Raw genomic sequence first — 18,379 nt, 5'->3', positions numbered from 1 at the left:
GCCTCAGTTTCCTCACATTCAAAAAGAGAGGGTTGGACCAGATTACCTCTCAATTCCCTTTCAGCTCCAAATCTTTCATCCCAGTGCAACGGCAGCTCATCCTTACCAACCTGTTTTTTTTGTGTCTATCCAACATGCAGGTGGCCTTCCCCACTTTCTCTTTTTTTTTTTTTTTTTTAAGAAAAAGGGGGGGATTAACTTGGTTAAGGGTTTGTAGCCACGTTTTTTTGGGTGGGTGGTAAGGGTCTGAGCCCCGGATTCGTTCTCCAGGTCGTCCCAACACTGGAGCCGGTGCTCTTACTCGCTGAGCCACCTGGCTGCCCCTAAGCAATTGGGATTAAGTAACTTGGTCAAGGTTACATGGCCAGGTGTTTCTGGGTGGGTGCTAAGTGTCTGAGCCCGGGATTCGATCTCCAGGTCGTCCCAACACTGGAGCCGGTGCTCTTACTTGCTGAGCCACCTGGCCCGCCCCTAAGCAATTGGGATTAAGTAACTTGGTCAAGGTTACATGGCCAGGTGTTTCTGGGTGGGTGCTAAGTGTCTGAGCCCGGGGTTCGATCTCCAGATCTTCTCAACCCTGGAGCCGGTGCTCTTACTCGCTGTGCTACCTGGCCGCCCCTCCCCACTTTCTCTTGATGTTGCAAGAGTGCCAGTAAAGTACACAGGCTTATCCATTGGTTATCTCTTGATCTCTCCAGTGACCAGTCCTTCTTTTTCTTTAATGCTGTTTTTGGATTTGTTATAGCAATGTTTACATGCCCACTGTGTGTTTCTGCATATTGTCCTCTGCTTAGTATTCATTTTTGAGTTCCTTGGAGATTGTCATGTTGGATCACTCTCCACCATACGCCAACAAGAGAAATTTGGGGTCATTAAAGGCACAAATGTCAAGATTAAAATGTAGTTGGGAAATGTTTTAATAAAATAAGAATACAGTGGAGCATACGTAATTTTATTCTGTGGTTTTCTAAGTCAGTAGCAGGGATTCTTATATGGTTTAGTGGCCCCCATTTCTGCTTGAGTTTGACAGTACCAGTTAAAGGACCTTTGCAATTTCCTGAAGGCAATTTTCAGCCTGTTCAGGTCTAAATAATAATGATGATGGTGATAGTAATAGTATTAACTACCATTTATATAGCCTTTTTAAGGTTGGCACAACAAAAGACTACAGAATGTAAATTTAGATCAGGAAAAAGTATCCAAATTCCAGTTGAGCATAATAATCAATCTTGATCCTGGAGCCCCAGAAATGTTAATGAAGTGTATGTTCCTTCTTGCTTTACATCGATTATGCCAGGTGGTCCTCAGCAGCCCTGTGAGGTAGGTGCTATTATTTCCATTTTACAGAGCAGGAAACTGAGGCTGAGAGCCCTGGTCACACCTTTGCTTACATATCTGTGGGAGGGTTTGCACTGAGATTTTCCTGACTCCAAGGCTATATACTGCACCACCCCCATTCCCTTGGTGCATCGGATCCCTTTATTGGGCTAACCTTCAAGTTGTTCAAGGGTTATCTTTTCTCTCATGTTGACTTCTCGCTGTACTCAAACTGCTTTAATTATCTTCCTTTCACCTTGTGATTTCTTGTGACCTTTGCTTTAGGTAGCAACACTTGTGATTCACATTTGTGTGATACCAGCTTCAGAATGCTTATTTTTAGTACTTTATTAAAAGCACCTCTAAACAAGAAGAAAGGGGCCTATTGAACAAAACGCATGTTTTTTTTTTCCCCCTCAGTTACACTGATAGCTGATCCTTAAGGTTCAAAATGCACTCCAAAAATGTTGTCTTATTTAATCCTCACAAACACCTCATGAGAGAGGCACTACAGGTGATGTTATCATCAATTTACAGATGAGGAAATTGAGACTCAGGGAGTTAACAAGCCTTGCCCATGGTGACCCAGGTGGTGTCAGAGGTGGGATTTCAGCCCAAGTATTTCTTGGCTCTGAATCCATTTATCTTTCTCCTGTACTACACCTAGAGTTCTGAATCCAATTATCTTTCCATAACACCAATGACTAGTTATTTCCAGAGTGTTTTATAGAACAAAAAAGAGGGGTTAAACTTTAGTAACAGGGCATTCCATTTTGCCCTTTTCTCAGCAAGGCTAAGCCCTTGGTAAAAGAATAAGAAAGGAGCCACAGAGCCTTATTTACCAGTAATAGATTCTCAGGATTCCAAGAAGTCAGGGAAGAGTTGTATGAACTGATTCAGAGTGAAGTAAGTAGGACCAGGAGGACAATTTGATATAACAACCAGTAATGAAATGAAACCATCACATGAACGCGTCCGGATTTCAGTTAAACATGGTCCCCAGAACATCAGAGCTGAGAATGAAGCCTGTGTCCCTCCTTGCAGAGGAGACATTGGGGGACTATGAGTACCAAATATGGTCTTGCTTTATTTCTAGTTTGACTTGTTTGTTTTTCTTAGTTGCATGGTGCAAGAGAGGTTTGGGGGCCAGATCTTGGTGGTATATATTAGAAAATGTCTGTTTAAAAAAAAAATAAGACATCAGTAGAACTTCTAAAAAATTAAATAAATTCTTGGCATATCACATTGGTTTGTCACAATTCCAGAAGCAAAGTGCTGCTTTCTATCATCCTTCACTTGCACATCTGGGCACACTGAGCTTATTACGGTCACAGCACTATTAATCTTTCCCTGACCTGGAATGGAGAGGGAACCAGAGAATTAGTGTGACCTCATTCTCACTGGGTGTTTCTAGGTCTCACCACCTTGAGGGTCGAGTACACTAGATGGAGTGTTAGTTTCTTTCCCCTTTACTGAAGCTTTCGAGAATCTAGGAAAATTCCTTCATCTTTGTAGGGCCACAGCTTTGGCACCTATAAAATGAGGTGCTCATTGAAGTCTCTGACTTTTCTAGTATTCTCTCACCCAGAAGGCACTGATTAGAACTTTTCCAACTGATGGTCCACATGGACGCAGCATTGAGATAGCTGAATATTAAAAGGACTCATTTTCAGTTACTAATCTAAACAGATTTGTCAGATATCTTTTTCAATATGGTAATCTTTAATTTAAAAAACAAAACTAAACCAAAAGTGAATCTAGGATATAAAATCTTAAAAAAACAATTTATGTACAAACCTGCCATGAAATCCATTAAGGTTCCCAGCAGTGGCTTTGAACAGCCTGAGGTCATGATCAGGACCTTAGGGAATATTTGCTTTTCTCCACTGTGCACAGCATTCTTTATCTCATCTCGGATATGAGAGAGACTGACATATGATTAGAACCAGTTGGAGCTGGGAGGTGACTCACCCGTTTCTCTAAGGGAGAATCATTGCTAGGCACCTTTGGGCAGTGGTGAACATCAGTGAATCCCACAGTTTGAGCTAAGTGAGAGTTTTGCTGGGTTCTACCCAATGGGAGATAAGGGATCAAATGAATATTCCCACTCAGTGTCAGCACCAAAGAAGCTCACATTTCTTTATGTTTAGTTGTTGGTTGTTTTAGGGAGGGAAAAAGAAAGAAATCAGACACATAGACGCTGTGCTTTAAATGTTGTATTCCCCCTCCTTAATTTTGCCCCCTAAAAAAAACTGAAAGGTGCCATTTTTTTAAATAGTTCCACAGATCAGTCTTTATTGGTAAAAGAACCGCCCCCCCCCCACTCCCACATTGTGTACAGTGAGACAGATTCGAATTCTTTGGGATTATGCCATCTCTGAATCCTTAGTTTTAGACTATATATAACCTTTCCCTGACCACCAAAGCAAATTAAATGTAATTGGAAAACCTCACTGGGACTCTGATATTTTATACCGTGTTTCCCCGATAATAAGACACTGTCTTATTATTTTTTTTGGACAGAAAAACACCAGAGGGCTTATTTTCAGGGGAGGGCTTATTTTAATGAACATTGACAGCAATTTTAATAAACAGGTAAATGTGAACAAAAAAATGTACCAGCAAGCAAATCACTGGGGAAGAGCAGGATGACGCGCTCACTGCTGCAGCTCTGATTGGATGCAGCTCGGAGCGCGGCGTGCATTTCACGGCGGGGGGGTCGGTGCATACAGAGGGTACCGTAATGTAGCGTGTAGCGCAGGGGATCACCTTCACTACAGTAGCAATCTCAATAGGGCTTATTTTCGGGGGAGGGCTTATTTTAGAGGAATCTTACACAGTAAGGGGAGGGCTTATTTTCGGGATAGGTCTTATTATTGGGGAAACACGGCAGTTGATTTTTTGCTTAATTTTTCCAATTAAATTGAACAGCTTTTCCCATGAATCAGGTAAGTAGAAGAATTGTATTGGTTTTTGTGATCCCACGTCCTGGAATAGCACCTTTGAAGGTGTGATGCATAACAAATGTTTGCTGAATTGGGTTAGACTGGAACCTTTAGCTCCTTTTCAAGACTCAGATTATAAGCCACCTCCTATAAGAAACTGATTTCTCTAATTTTTTAAGCATCTCCCATCCCCTGCAAGTTATTTTAGCCCCAGGGCAAGGACTATTTCATTTTGGTGTAAGTATCCCTAACACCTACTAGAGTAGTTGCTAAGAAATATTTTCACTGATTTAATTGAATACATTAGGAGTAGAATCTAGCCAGGGTTGAGGAACCTGTGACCTTGAGGCCATGGGTGGTCCTCTAGGTCCTCAAGTGCAACCCTTTGGTCAAAGGGCCTCGCGGCTGCAGGTTCCCTACCCTTGGCTGTGACAGGGTACTGGTAGACTCTTGATGCTACTAATCAGGTTTTAGTGCCTCCTCTTCATAATTACCTTGCATATAATCATTTTATGTGCATTTACATGAGTGCATGTCTTCCCTGAGAGAATATAAACTCTATGAGGACAGGTGTGTTGAGTTTTTGTCTTTTTTTTTTCCTTTATGGCCTCAGTGTTAAGTACAGAGGGTAATAGAGGCTGTGTAAAAGCCAAGGAAAAAAGGGAAATTCTCAACCCAATATTATTGAATGTCAGGGGTACATATTGAGCACCTCTCGGTTTTCATTTTTTCTCTCAACTTTTCCATCAGATTTTTGCTTGACCTCTTCAAAACTCATCCCGCACAGGAGTTCTTAACCTGGGGCCCATGAACTTGGATTGAAGAAGCAACATTTAATTTAAGTGGTTTCCTTAATCCTATATATATGTTCTGCTTTTAAAAAAAAAAACATGATTCTACAAAGGGCTTCCTAGCCTTCCCCAGACTATCCAAAAGGGGTCAGTAACATAGCTTTGCCTCTACTGTATATCAGCTTGGCTTTTTTGGTGTCTCCAAAATGCTTTATTTTATAAAGGGAATGCTTGGTTTGCTTTCCAGAATAACCCGGTTGTTTTTAATTGAAGGTTTAGGGGAATTACAGTAGTTTTGCAACCGTCTCACCCTAAATAATGAAGTCCCGTTGCAACACAATTCCTTATCACATGAAATTTATTTTGCAGCAGAGATCCCCCTACCCTGACTTATACTTTCATGTCCCCCAATAGCAGCTTCATTAAAGGGGCTCCTTTTGTGACTAGGGGGAGGGATTGATTATATGTGGCTCGTTTTCTTGTGTCTAGCTGTTTTGGGGTTTCAGTGTGAGCAGAAGAAACACTAATTTGTCTTCTGGTTACTTATGAATTCAAAGTACTGATGAGAAGCTGTTGCCCTCACCTTTCTTTAGCAGTGAGAATTAGCAGAGATATATTACTATCAAGTCATACTTAGCCCTTTCCTTTATTGTCTCTGCCTAAAGCTGACACTGTAATTAGCTCATCTCTGTGTTGGTCGCCTTTCTTTCCTCTCCCTCATGTTTCTTCCTGCATCCCTACCTTGGTCATCCTCTCGTCTTTCTCGCCATCATTTCCCAGCTACTTTCACCATTCCATTGTGTACCTGATGCTGTTAGAGATGGTGGGGAAATGAATTCTCCTTTTTGTCATCAAATGCAGCCTCACTTAACTTTATGTGTGTAAGTAAGGAGGATTTTGTTATCCTTCTTAGAGTTAGTTTCTCAGGATCCATGACCTTGGCAATGTCTAGTTTCCAGGTGTTTGGTAATAAGTCCCAGAATAGCCCCAAGGATTCTAGATAGTAGTTCCCAGAATTGTAGTGACAGGCAGTCCTACTGAGACTGCACTATGATATAAGGGGTGACATAACGTAATATTTACTACGCTTGTCCAGAATGACAATATTGCTGAAGTTAACCTGTGAGCTTAATGTTGGCAAGATGCCTTTTTTCTGTTGCCCTATAAAGCAAGTGGCAACTGGTCAGTGTGTGGGGGGACCACAGGGAACCCATAGGGGAATCTGTGTGTGCTGCAACTGGCCCCTGTTGAGGCTTGAGGGGACTTAGGGGAGTGCACAAAGCTGTGCCTGTCTTGATTGACCCCATCGAGACATAGGGGTAGTTGCACCCCCTTCCTACCGGCCCCAGCAAGAAGGGTGATTAGGAAATGCTGTAGGAGCTGGTTCTCCCAGCAACCATTTGAAAAGACCAGAATAGAATAAAGCTGATTAACCCCTCTGAAACTGTCTGCTGTCTGATCAAATCAAGAGTGAACCTGTTAGAGACTGGAGACCAAGAATTCCAGCGCCTCCTGTATGTTATCAGTGAAACAACATCCTTCAAGACCTGGTTCAGGTCCTATCATCTTTATGAGAACTTTCCTTTTTCCTTCCTTTGAATCCTTATACCACTTATCACCTGGACTCTGCATGCAGTGTGGAATATTGGTAGTAGAAATATACTTAGAGCTACAAAACCTGAGTTCAAATTCTAGGCTTAGACAGCTACTTGTTTTGTGACATGAGACAAATGATTTTACCTTTCAGTTAAGCATCTCTTTAGTTATCTATAAAGAAGGAAATAATAACACCTAAACTAAGTACCTCATGAATGAGTTTCTTTTGAGGGGACCATTTGCAAACCTGTCAAGTGCTATGGAAATGTATATGGAATTATAAATTTTAAATCCTAAGGAAATTTAAAGTTCATTTCATCCAGTGCCCTCATTTTTTTTTCTTTTTGGAGGGGGGAAGTTAGGGCAATTGGGGTTAAGTGACTTGCCCAAGGTCACATGGCTAGTTTGTGTGTTAAGTGTCTGAGGCCAGACCTGTACTCAGGTCCTCCTGACTCCAGGGCTGGTGCTCTATTCACTGCATCACCTAGCTGCCCCAAGTGCCCTCATTTTTTTACAGATGAGGAAACTAAGGCCCAAGCGTGTTGCATCTTGCCCCAGGGTCAAAGAGAAAGTAAGTGACAGAGTTGGCTTTGATCTCAAGTTCTCTGATTCCAGGTCCTACAATCTTTTTCACTCTACTAAAGAAAATAAAGGGGTTGCAAAAATATGTGGGAGAAGAAAAGAATGAGGGTTTGTCACAAAATGAGATCTGAGTAGATGCCATCGTGAACTAAAAATTCTCCTTTCCTATCTCTCCAAACCACCATATAGGGCAGAGGTTCTTAACTTGAGGTCTGTGTACTTGTTTTATTAATATTTTAAAACCTGTTAACTTTAATATAATTATATATTATATTATTATAATATAAACTAATTAGTTTCCTTTATAATGTTATGTATTTCATCTAATACATTTATGAACATGATGCTGAGGAAGGGTCCAAAGACTTTTACCAGACTCTCAATAGGGTCCGTGACACACAGATTAAGAACCGTTGATAAACACACATGTGCTTATACACCCACCCACCCCCCACCCTACACAACAGCTAGGTGGCTCAGTAGATAAAACACCTGGTCTAGATTCAGGAAGACCTGAGTTCAGATTTGGCCTCAGACCCTGGGAAAGTCACTTAATCCTGCTTGCCTCGGTTCCTTATCTGTAAAATGAGCTAGAGAAGGAAATGGCAAACCACTCCAGTATCTTTGCCAAGGAAACCCAAAATGGGGATAACAAAGAGTCAGATATGACTAGAGCAACAACAAAATGTACAGTGATAATGTGCTACAAAATTAGGTCTTGTTACCACTCATTTAACACTTAAATCATGTACTGCTTTGTATTTCAAATGCTAATTTTTTCATGCATCAGTTTCTTGCCATTACAACTAGATGGCCCAGATGATCTCAGAGCTATCCCTTCCTGATAGATTAGAAAGTTGGGGGTTGAAGAAAGATGGTCGATGTCTACTTTGAATTGAAGCCTGGCTGGACAGTGGGAACCATGCCCATGACTTTAAGCAAGCATACGGTATTGTTTATAGGGCATTGATGGCTCTGATGGTGGTCAGAACAGAATGCATCAACCTTATCTCACTCATCTAGCTGCTTCTGATTGTAGCTGCATAGAAGTCCCCAAATTGGCCTTGGTCCTGTTGAGGTTCAAGTTTACCCCTTAAATTATTTTTCCTATTATAATACATATGTATGTTTTGGAAATGCTATTATTGTATGAAGACAGAAATTGACCTATAGGAACTGGAATGAGACTTTTGTAAGTTTTTACTGGGTTTGAAGTCAAGAATTATCAACAAACAGATGAGAGAAACAAAAGGCTTTTGAAGGTGGGAAAGAAGAACCCAGTGGGATTGAAATTAATGAGAACACAGTTTGAGATAGTACCTAGGGTTGGAGCAAAGGAGGAAAAATATTCTAGAAATTCTGGACATTATGGATCAGATCGTATAGACAGATAAGCTTATGTATGGTATTTCCATCAGGCATTGTACTGAGAAAACCAGCCAGTCATTAAACATTTATTAGACATCTACTATATGCCAGGCACTTCTGGGAAGGCAGATACAAAAAAGAAAAATGATCCCCTGACCTCAAGGAATTTAAGATCTCATGAGGGGACCAGTCACAAAGGATGCTGTTTTCCCCAGGAATAGAAACCTAAATTTTTTTTTCAGGCTTGATGGTGAAGCAGAACTAACTTGAAGTAAGGATGCATAGACAGTATTGTTTAGTGGGAAAAACATTGGATTTGTAGATAAAAGACATGGGTTTGAGATTCAACTCAGCTCTGTCTGAAACTTACTTACCTGAGGCAAAGCATTTCCTGCCTCTGCCCTTGGTTTTCTCAGCTTTTTGCAAAATGAAGGGTTTAGCAAAATGAGAGGTTCTTTGTTTTGAGGGGCATCATGGCCCTTTGGCAGTCTACTAAAGCCCATAAAACATTTCAAAAGAATGTTTTTAAATACATAAGATATAATGCATAGTATTATGAAGCAAACCAATTATGTTGAAATATAGGTATCAAAATATATTGAAAGAAAAAAAAATCAAGCTCACGGACCCCACAGCTAAGAACCACTGGAGTAGATGATCTCTAAGGCCCTTCCAGGTGTGAATTTGTGATCCCATGAAGTTTTATGTCAATCTGGACTCATTTCTATTCAGATGTTTTGAACTCAGCAGCCTGCCAGCCTGCACAAAAACTACTGTATTAAACCAGATGAAAATATAATTGGTAAATGTTTACAAAATAAATAAAAACACAGTACAACATTGATAATGTTCACTTCCGATTTTCTAAGTCACTCTGCAGTCCAGGAATCCATTTTAATTTGAGTTTAACATCACTGGTTTGTTTTTAGAAAAGTGGAATGATGGATAGAGCACTGGGTCTGGATTCAGGCAGACCTGAGTTAAAATCCTGCCTCAGACACTTAGAGTTGTGTGGCCACAGGCAAGTCATTTAGCCTTTGTCTGACTCAGTTTCCTCAACTGCAAAGTGGGGGTAATAGCACCCACCTCCCAGAGTTTTCATGTGGATCCAATGAGATATTTGTAAAGCGCATAGATTTGTTTCCTTCCTTCTTTCCTTGGCCTCCTTGCCAAATCCCCCCATCTTCGTCCTGTCCTGCTCTCATGCTACAGAAGGAAGCTACAGACACACATGTGCTGTGCTGATTGTCTCCAGCAAAGATTTTAACCCCAGCTCATTTCAGCCTGTGGTTTGCCTGCCTTGGAATCCCAAGCCGGTGTTGTCTGCTGTAAGGCTCTGCCTCTCCTTCTTGGGGTGGACAGCTAACTGACCTCTGTTAGTTTCATAAATGTGGCCCTGTTAGTTTCATAAATCTCCCTCCATCTGAAAGTGGGTTCCGGGGCTCCCCTTGCACGTGGTACACTGAACGTTTCCCTTTGTCTCTGTTTGTCTAAGCAGGACACGGACGGCGTTTCCTTCCACTACTGGTCCCTCTTTGACGGGCACGCCGGATCTGGGGCGGCCGTGGTGGCCTCCCGCCTGTTGCAGCATCACATTGTGGAGCAGCTTCAGGACATTATAGAGATCCTGAAGAACTCTGCAGTCCTCCCCCCCACCTGCCTGGGGGAGGAGCCCGAGAACAACCCCGCCAACAGCCGGACTCTGACCAGGGCTGCCTCCCTTCGAGGAGGAGTGGGGGCTCCAGGCTCCCCCAGCACCCCACCCACACGCTTCTTTACAGAGAAGAAGATTCCCCACGAGTGCCTTGTTATCGGGGCCATTGAAAGCGCATTCAAAGAAATGGTAGGTATCATTCGCTATGGACCGTGGGCCCAGAAGCACCCCACAGACGCCACTTAGACCCACCCCCTGCCTTCTGCAGAATGTTTCCTCAATCTGTGCATTCATTCAGTGCTTTTAAACTCAAAGCTGTTTCTTATCTTTGGTGCTTTTCCATTTCCAAGGGAACTAGAGAGCAAAGTGTAGCTTCTGGCCTTCCAAATGTCAAGGAAGGTTTGTTGACGCTGTTGGCAAAAACCAACCAAGCAGTAAACTATCCCTGAGAGACTAAGGTGGTGAGAGGATCAGTAAGCAGAGTAGCTGGTGTATTCAATGCCTTACCATTTGGGCACGCTCACATTCACACCAACTGGTAACATTTCTGCCAGACCAGAATGGTTCCCATGTCTGGAGTAAGCTGAATTCCCTGGTGTTTGGGAGAGCTTGGGAGGATTTAGGAGCAGTATGCCCCAAATTCTAACTCACTTTTCCTATGAACCTCATGTGAGCACAACTCTACATTCTTGGTTGGGCGGCTCCAGATCCTGCGGAAAAACGTCTGTTCTCAGTTATTGATGCCAATGGAGGACAGCTTAGGTGCTGCTAGCCAAGAATGATCCCTGTTTTATTTTGGAAGGCAGGCTTCTTCACACTTTCAAATCTGAATGTGTCTTATCTGGGAAATCACTGTTCTTCCAAAAACACCACTCTGCAAAGAGCTGGCCCCGGCAGAGTTTGCAACCTGTATTTTAATTATAGACAGTTTTCCTACCGAGTGTTAACCTACCTAGAAAAGCAAGAATAAGGGGTGGTTAAAAGTGTAGCAAAAGATTTAATGAGCAAGAGAGGGTTCATGCTGTTGATAAAAACTAGAAATTAAGAAGCAGTGACTATTGCAGGCAAAACAAAAGCAGGCTTGTACACCCTTAGCAGGAAAGCTTTAAATGAATGACCCATCGGCTTTCTAGCATTTCTGTTGTTTAGTCATTTTTTTTTTCAGTCCTGTTTGACTCTTGGTGACCCCATTTGGGATTTTCTTGGCAAAGGTACTGCAGTAGTTTGTCATTTCCTTCTCTGGTTCATTTTACAGATGAGGAAACTGAGGCAAACAGGGTTACATGACTTGCTGAGAGTCACACAGCTGGTAACTGTCTGAAGCTGAATTTAAACTCAGAAGACGAATCTTTCTGACTTGATGCTCAGCACTCTATCTTTGGCACCATCTAGCTGTTGCCTAATATTTCCATCATTACCCTTTTTCAATTATTAGGTGATGGTGGGAATAAGGTAAATTCAGCCTAAATGTGTTGTGTGTGATTTGCAAAATAAATACCAGTTTTGCTGGCAGTGTCAGAAGAGGACTCATCTCTCGTTTATTCAGTAGGAAAAGCTAGTGGCAACGTAAAAATAGATTGACTTGATGACATTTTGCCCCTTTGTCTAATTTCACTAGATGATAGAATGTGTGAGTGATAGATTATTGTATCCTAAAGCTGGAAAAGGTAGGTTGAAATCAGGTTGTGAAGGGCTTTAAATGCCAGACAGAGGAGATTATGTTTGATCTCAGAAGGGTTTTTAGACGTCTTCTTTAGGAATATCACTGGGGCACCCTTACGGAAAATGAGCTGGAAAGGGGACAAGACTTAAACCCTTTCGAAGGCTTTTGTAGTATTCCAGGTGAGAAGGAAGGTGGAGGGAACAGGCATCTATGAAATACAACTCTTGTCTAACTTGGTCTTCACATGAACCCTGGGAGGGAGGGGCTGTTATCTTCCCCATTTTCCAGATGAGGAAACTCAGGCTGTGAGATGGGAAAGGACTTGCCCAAGGTCACACAGCTAGTAAGTGTCTGAGGCTGAATTTGAATGCAGACTTCCTGACTCCAGGCAGTGAAGTAAATAAGGGTTTGAAGTAAGATAGTGATGATGCCTGTGATTAGAAAGAAAGGGTTGACTGCTGCAGTTGTGGGATGAACTCTCAGGATTTGACAGTTGGTTGGATATATGGGGAAGGAGAATAGGGAAGTCAGAGTAAATGGTCCATATGGTCCAGACACTGAGAAAGGTTCCCTCTGCTAGGCCAAGCCTAGTATAAAACCCAACTATCTAAAAACTACCATAGAAACGCTTTTCTCTTTGCCCTTAATTTCAGCTATAAACGTTTTAAAGACACTAATTCTGAGCACTTCAGAATGAGAGCCCTCTCTGATGAGGGAAAAAAAAGCCTCATTTGTTTACGTGGCGGGAGTAGAAAGCAAAGTGAATTTCAGGGTCTGTTTTGGTATAGTCGGCATTACCCGGGGAGCGTATTTTCCGATGGACTTGTCTTCTCAGTTTTATCCACTAGAGGCCAATGTTATATTAAGTCAAAGTCAAAAAAGTCCAAAGCTGCCGCGGGGATCTGGGCTCCCTTCGACAGACTACAGGAAATACAGCAGAATTGTTTGGGAGAGCACTCAGAAGGAGAGTGTCAGCCCTCTTTCATGTTCTCAGTCTGAAACTGGCCGGTTTCATTCTTGGGCTCTTGGTTTAGATGCCAGGACTAAAATAAAAATAAAAAAGGACCTGCTTTAGTTATTTTCACAAGCTATCCTATTCCCTCTTCTGATGATCACGATCAAGAACGATAACTCTCTGCACCCCTGCAAAACCTTGTTTACCATTCCTTATTTCCTCCTTCATTTGTTCTCCAAACTTCCCAGGGGCTAACTACAAATCTGAGGTTTGCAGAAAGCAATAGTCTTTCGGTGATAACATCTTATATTACAGTTGCCATAGTATTTGGCGTTTTATTCCTCCCCCGCTCATTATTTAAATGGAATAACTAACAATATTTCATCTCCTTCTTAAAATATCCGCTCTCCCTCCCCCTTCCTCTTTTTCCTCTCCCCTTCCTCTCATAAGCACCAAGGTTAGGGGGTCTTATATATCACTTTAGTACCTTAGTTGTTCTTTCTAAACTTTACTCTGTATTCTATGGTTGTCGAGGCAAGGCAAAGTAAGATATATACATACACTCACAGTATGCAAATGCATGTACTCAGACACATGTATTGTGTACATGTATGTGTTCACACCTCCCTTTGCCCACATTCTACAGAATGTGGAATATGATTTAGAAAGTAGAATTTATGCACAAAGGTGACAAGACCCCCTATCCTTGATGTTGAGAATGGTTAAGACACACACACACACACATACACACACACACACACATACACACACACACACACACACCAAAGGTTGTATATTTAGAGACAGATAAGACTTGAGATGAGTTTTTAAGCAGAGTTCCCCTTATATTATAATGCCAGCTGCAATTTCCACTCTGAAACCCATTCCCCAACGTATATATACTATGCATTTAGGCTAGTACTATGAGGTTTCAGCCCACAGTTTAAGAAGTGCTGCCAGGGTCGCAAGTGAAAAAAGTTTAAGAAGCCCTGATTTAGAGACTATATGGGCAGTGTGTATATACACACACATACATACATATGTATGCATGTATATACTATATAGTCATACATATATATGTTTATATATACACACATACTATATTTATAATATAGCTAAAATAGTAATATTAGTACATAGATATGTATAATTTATGCACATATATTAATATACAGCACGCACATGCATGCACATACACGTGTCTTGTCAGTTCACTCTGTGATTGCCTTACTATGGAGGCACTCCTGGCCTAGAAAGTCCCTTCATTAGTCAGCGGACTCATTAGTAGTTTATAGTCATAGAGAGTGTCCTGGGAACATGGAGAGGTTAAATTTCTTGCTCATGGTCACTTAGATAGTACAAGTCTGTGATGGGGTCTGCCCGTCTCCAGAGCTGCCTCCTTTATTTACTATACTGCTTCTCATTAGGCTAATTGCCTTGTTTGCAGCACGCTTCTGGATTTTTTATTTATCCAACATAAAGCCTCATCATATCTTTTTTTATCTGCCTTTGAAGCTTCCTCTCTACCTTTTTCCTTTATAGAGGAGAAGGCCTGGAATTTGAAGCTGGTCCTGGTTTAGCTTCCAGTCTCTGGATTTTTCCCCCTGGTAGCGAACCTTCTTTTTCACCTGTGTCCAGTATGGCATACCCTAGTTCTATTACAGTAGGAGAACCCAACATTAAGATTACCTGAGCATCCTGATTCAGGGACAGGCACACCCCTATCTTCTGCTCTGCCTACCTGGCTACTGACCTCATGGTCCTCCTTCCTGCTGGTCGATTTCACAAGTCTCATTTCTCTGTTTTTTCTTTTCTCATTTCCTTCTCCCAAAATAAAAAATATGACAACTTAAAAGCAAAACTTTAAGGCACGACTCAGGCATCAAGCTCACGTTTTGACGGGAATTAGGGGAAAAGGATTGATGTAGGACTTTTGTATTTATAGCAATTCAATAGTTTTTGAGTCACTAGCTGGTTTCCTGACATTCATATTCTAGTGAGGAAGCAAAAAACTCAGTTAACTGGCATTTATTGACCACCTGTACTATGTGGTCAGTGCTGTTCTAGACACTTTGAGGGATGAAATAGAATTATAAAACATGTAGAATGTGAGCTCTCTCATAGTGTTTGGCACACAGTAGGCAGTAATAAATGCTTCTTGACTTAAAAACAGAAACTTCTTAGTTTGGATTTCGGGTTTTTTGTTTTTATTTTTGTTCTTTCTATCTTTAGTATCTAGTAATAGTGTATGCTGGTGCTTAATAAATGCCCAACTTTAATCAGTAGATAACATGGGCTGGAGTAGTTGAAGGATTCGTATTGGAGGCAGGCAGGCTTCAAGGTCAAAAAGGATTCATATGGGCAGAGAGAAAGGAAGAAGGCCACGAACAGATCCCCAGGACCTAGTGCTTAGCAGACCCTTGGTAAGTCTTTGTTGATTGAGAATGAACGTGGCTTATGTGGGGACCTGCAAAGAAACAGAGTTCATATTGGGGAGTAGTTGACAACAAGGCTGATGAGTGGTTCCTATTCTGGAGAATCTTTAATACTAGATGGCAGAGTTTAAATAAGAAATAAAATAGACCCAAGGGTGACATTGTAGATTGAATCAGGAGGGTGTTATGCTGAAAATAGAGTTTTAGGTTATATAATCTGGCTGTGATGTGCAGAGTATTTTGGCTGCTGGCTCCCACCTCTGGAAAAAATAGCCCCAGCTTTCAGGAAGGGAAAAAAAGAGATGATTAGAGATGAAAGCTTGTGTGTGAGCTCAATGCAATTTGACCACTTGTCACGGGTTTATTTTACCTTCTGTATCCTTGAGGAAGATGGACTGTTCATGCTAAGCCCCATGGGGAAACTTCATGGGAGGTGTTTTTTCACCATGTGATTTTGTTTGAGAATGGAGTTCTAGAGGCTCCTTCCTAACAAGAAGGCTAACTAACCCACCCTCCCTGTGGCAGGCAGGAAAAATGATATACTGTTCCATGAGATTCAGTCTAGGATGCCCGAGTACCCTCTGATCTCTGGACCAGAATGATCAAGCTCCACATAAAATACCCCTCAGAAAGAAAATCTTCTGGAGCTTGGCACTTGCCTGAGGAAATGTTTCACTTGGCAAATTCTCGAATATAGTTTGACAAGCTAGTAAGCAAAGGGACTGTCTTCCATTCCTCTTCTTTGCTCTGCTTACAAGATCCCCCTATAGTCATTTTACTATTTTAATTTGTGTGTCAGATACTGTGTTAGGCATTAGGATTCAAGTATGAAGAATGAAACAGTCCCTCTTTGCAATGAACTTGCATTCCAAGAGGAGAGACCAATAATACATATAAAAACACAGGAAGCATATAGAAAATTAATGCATACATATGTGTATGTGTACATACATATGTTTGTGTGTATGTATGTATGTATGTGCAGAATAGTTAAATCCAAGATTTTGTGGGGCAGGAGGGTGCTAGCAATTTTGGAAAGCCAGTAAAGGCTTCATATAGAAGATAGTGGCACCCCAGCTGCTTCCCAAAGAAAGAGATTTTATGAGGTGGACACAAGAAGGGAGAGCAGCAGTGTGGCCAGTTCAAAGGCAGAGACTATGGATAGAGTGCCATGTATAAGGAAGAGAGAGAAGATCAGTTTGGGTGGATCCTGAAGTGTGCAGGTGGAATCGTTTCCAGTGATAGAAATATTTTGTTATTTTTCAGTTATGTCTTCTTGACCCCACTTGGGGTTTTCTTGACCAAGAAGCTAGAGTAGTTTGCCATTTCTTTCTCCAACTCATTTCACAGATGAGGAAACAGAGGCAAACAGGGTTAAATGACTTGCACAGGGTCACACAGCTAGTAAGTATCAGGGACTGGATTTGATTTCAGGAAGATGAGTCTTCCTGACTCCAGGCTTGGCACACTATCCACCTCTCTGCTGTATAATTGTATATTTAATATAGAAGGGAAAAATGAATACTGGGTAGTTTGGGGAGGAGTGCTGGGTGGGTCCATAGATGCCGCATGGAATAGATGGCATTTGACCCAAGTCTTAAAGGGAAGCAAGGATTCTGATAGGCAGGGGTGAGAAAGGAATCCATTCCAGGCATGGAGATAGCTACTAAAGGCCTAGAAAGAGGAGAACAAGCTCTGTGTTTGTAAAACAAGTGGATTGGGGGATTGATGTTAGGAACGTTAGACAGATGAGATGGAGCCAGAAAGAGCCCAGTACTTTGGGGATCTCCTCCACATCAGATTTATGGTAGGATGTGTTGCACAGGATAAGAAGGGACAGATGGCTTACAGTCTCCACCACTGAAAGAAGCTTATCCACGTTTATGAAATCCTAGATATTCAACAGTGTCTTCCCTACTAAAGTCCTGTTTCACTTCTTTGTTATGGTATGGCCTTGGGTTTGTGTAGGCTATGGAAACAGCACGGGCTCTGGGCAGGTCCAGTCAAGCTTATTAGAAAGGCTTCAGGTGAAAAACAAGACAAGATTACTTGACTGGTGTGAGGAGGACCGGTCTAACCAAACTAAGAGACCCTTATCAATGGAGGGTTGGCAACCAGGTCATGACATCTTTTTTTTTCCAAGTTTGGTAAGCATTGAAGGCCATCTTCTGGGTCAGAGAAGTTAAAATCTGTTTCTATAATAGAAAAAGTACCTGCTCACAGACCTTGGAAGTGTTGGAAGTCATCAGATTTAAGATCTTGAATGTTAGGTCAATCTCTTTAGTTAGATAAGAGGATAAAAAAAAAAAAACCAGCATGATATAATGCAGAGAACTCCCTCTTCTGAGGTCACAAACCTTCTTGGCAGTCTGATGGAACCTATGGACTCCTCAGATTAATGATTTTAAATGCATAGAATACATAGGATTACAAAGGAAACTAATTATACTGAAATACCACAGTTATTAAAGTCAGTGTATATATTTTTTTAAAAGTTCACAGATCTCCAGGTAAGAATCCCTGGCATAGTGGTGGACAAAAGGCTAGCCTGGAGCTAGGAACAACTAGGTTTCAAGGGTTACCTTGGACACATTCCAGGTATAGGGCTCTGAGCAAGTCATTTCATTTCTGAGTATTCCCAAGCATATTTATGGAGACATTACTGGTCTGTCCACATAGGAAGACGAAATAACAGTTCTGCTATGTTTCCCTCTCTCCCCCAAATCAGAACAATAGAAGATTGGGTCAAATCTATGGAAAGAGGAAAACCTTCCCCTTTCCTTTTCTTCATTCACTTCCCCTGCCCCCAGCCCCCTTTTACTTCTCTCCTCAGTGGGGAGTAAAAGTGGCAGATTGTTCGGGGCCTTGAGTGAGCTCCCCAGTGTAAGCAAATTCCTTTGCCATGCTTTTATTAGGATAACACCAGGCTGTCAGAGTAATGACTGGCCTTTTGATTTGTCACCTAGCTTGTGTCCTGGCTTCATCCACAGAATAACAGAGAGGGGAAGAGAGAGAGAGACAGAGTTTGTGTGTGTGTGTGTGTGTGTGTGTGTGTGTGTGTGTGTGTGTGTGT

The 18,379-nt window shown here is 41.7% G+C and overlaps 1 protein-coding gene across 1 annotated transcript in view; it reads left to right on the top strand.

Moving 5' to 3' along the window:
- The window catches only part of PPM1H (protein phosphatase, Mg2+/Mn2+ dependent 1H), a 313,802-nt gene that overhangs the window by 122,569 nt on the left and 172,854 nt on the right, over window positions 1-18,379 (top strand). The window contains exon 3 of the mRNA XM_069080699.1: window positions 10,098-10,442. Coding sequence (XP_068936800.1) covers window positions 10,098-10,442 — 345 coding nt within the window. The remainder of the gene's footprint in view (window positions 1-10,097; window positions 10,443-18,379) is intronic.

This window comes from Petaurus breviceps, unplaced genomic scaffold (genome assembly GCF_028583685.1).
Source record: "Petaurus breviceps papuanus isolate PSGF00001 unplaced genomic scaffold, PetGlider_PUasm1.0 154, whole genome shotgun sequence".
Taxonomy (NCBI): Eukaryota; Metazoa; Chordata; class Mammalia; order Diprotodontia; family Petauridae; genus Petaurus; species Petaurus breviceps.
The sequence above is the reverse complement of the archived record's forward strand: the minus strand, read 5'-3'. Positions and strand labels throughout refer to the sequence as shown.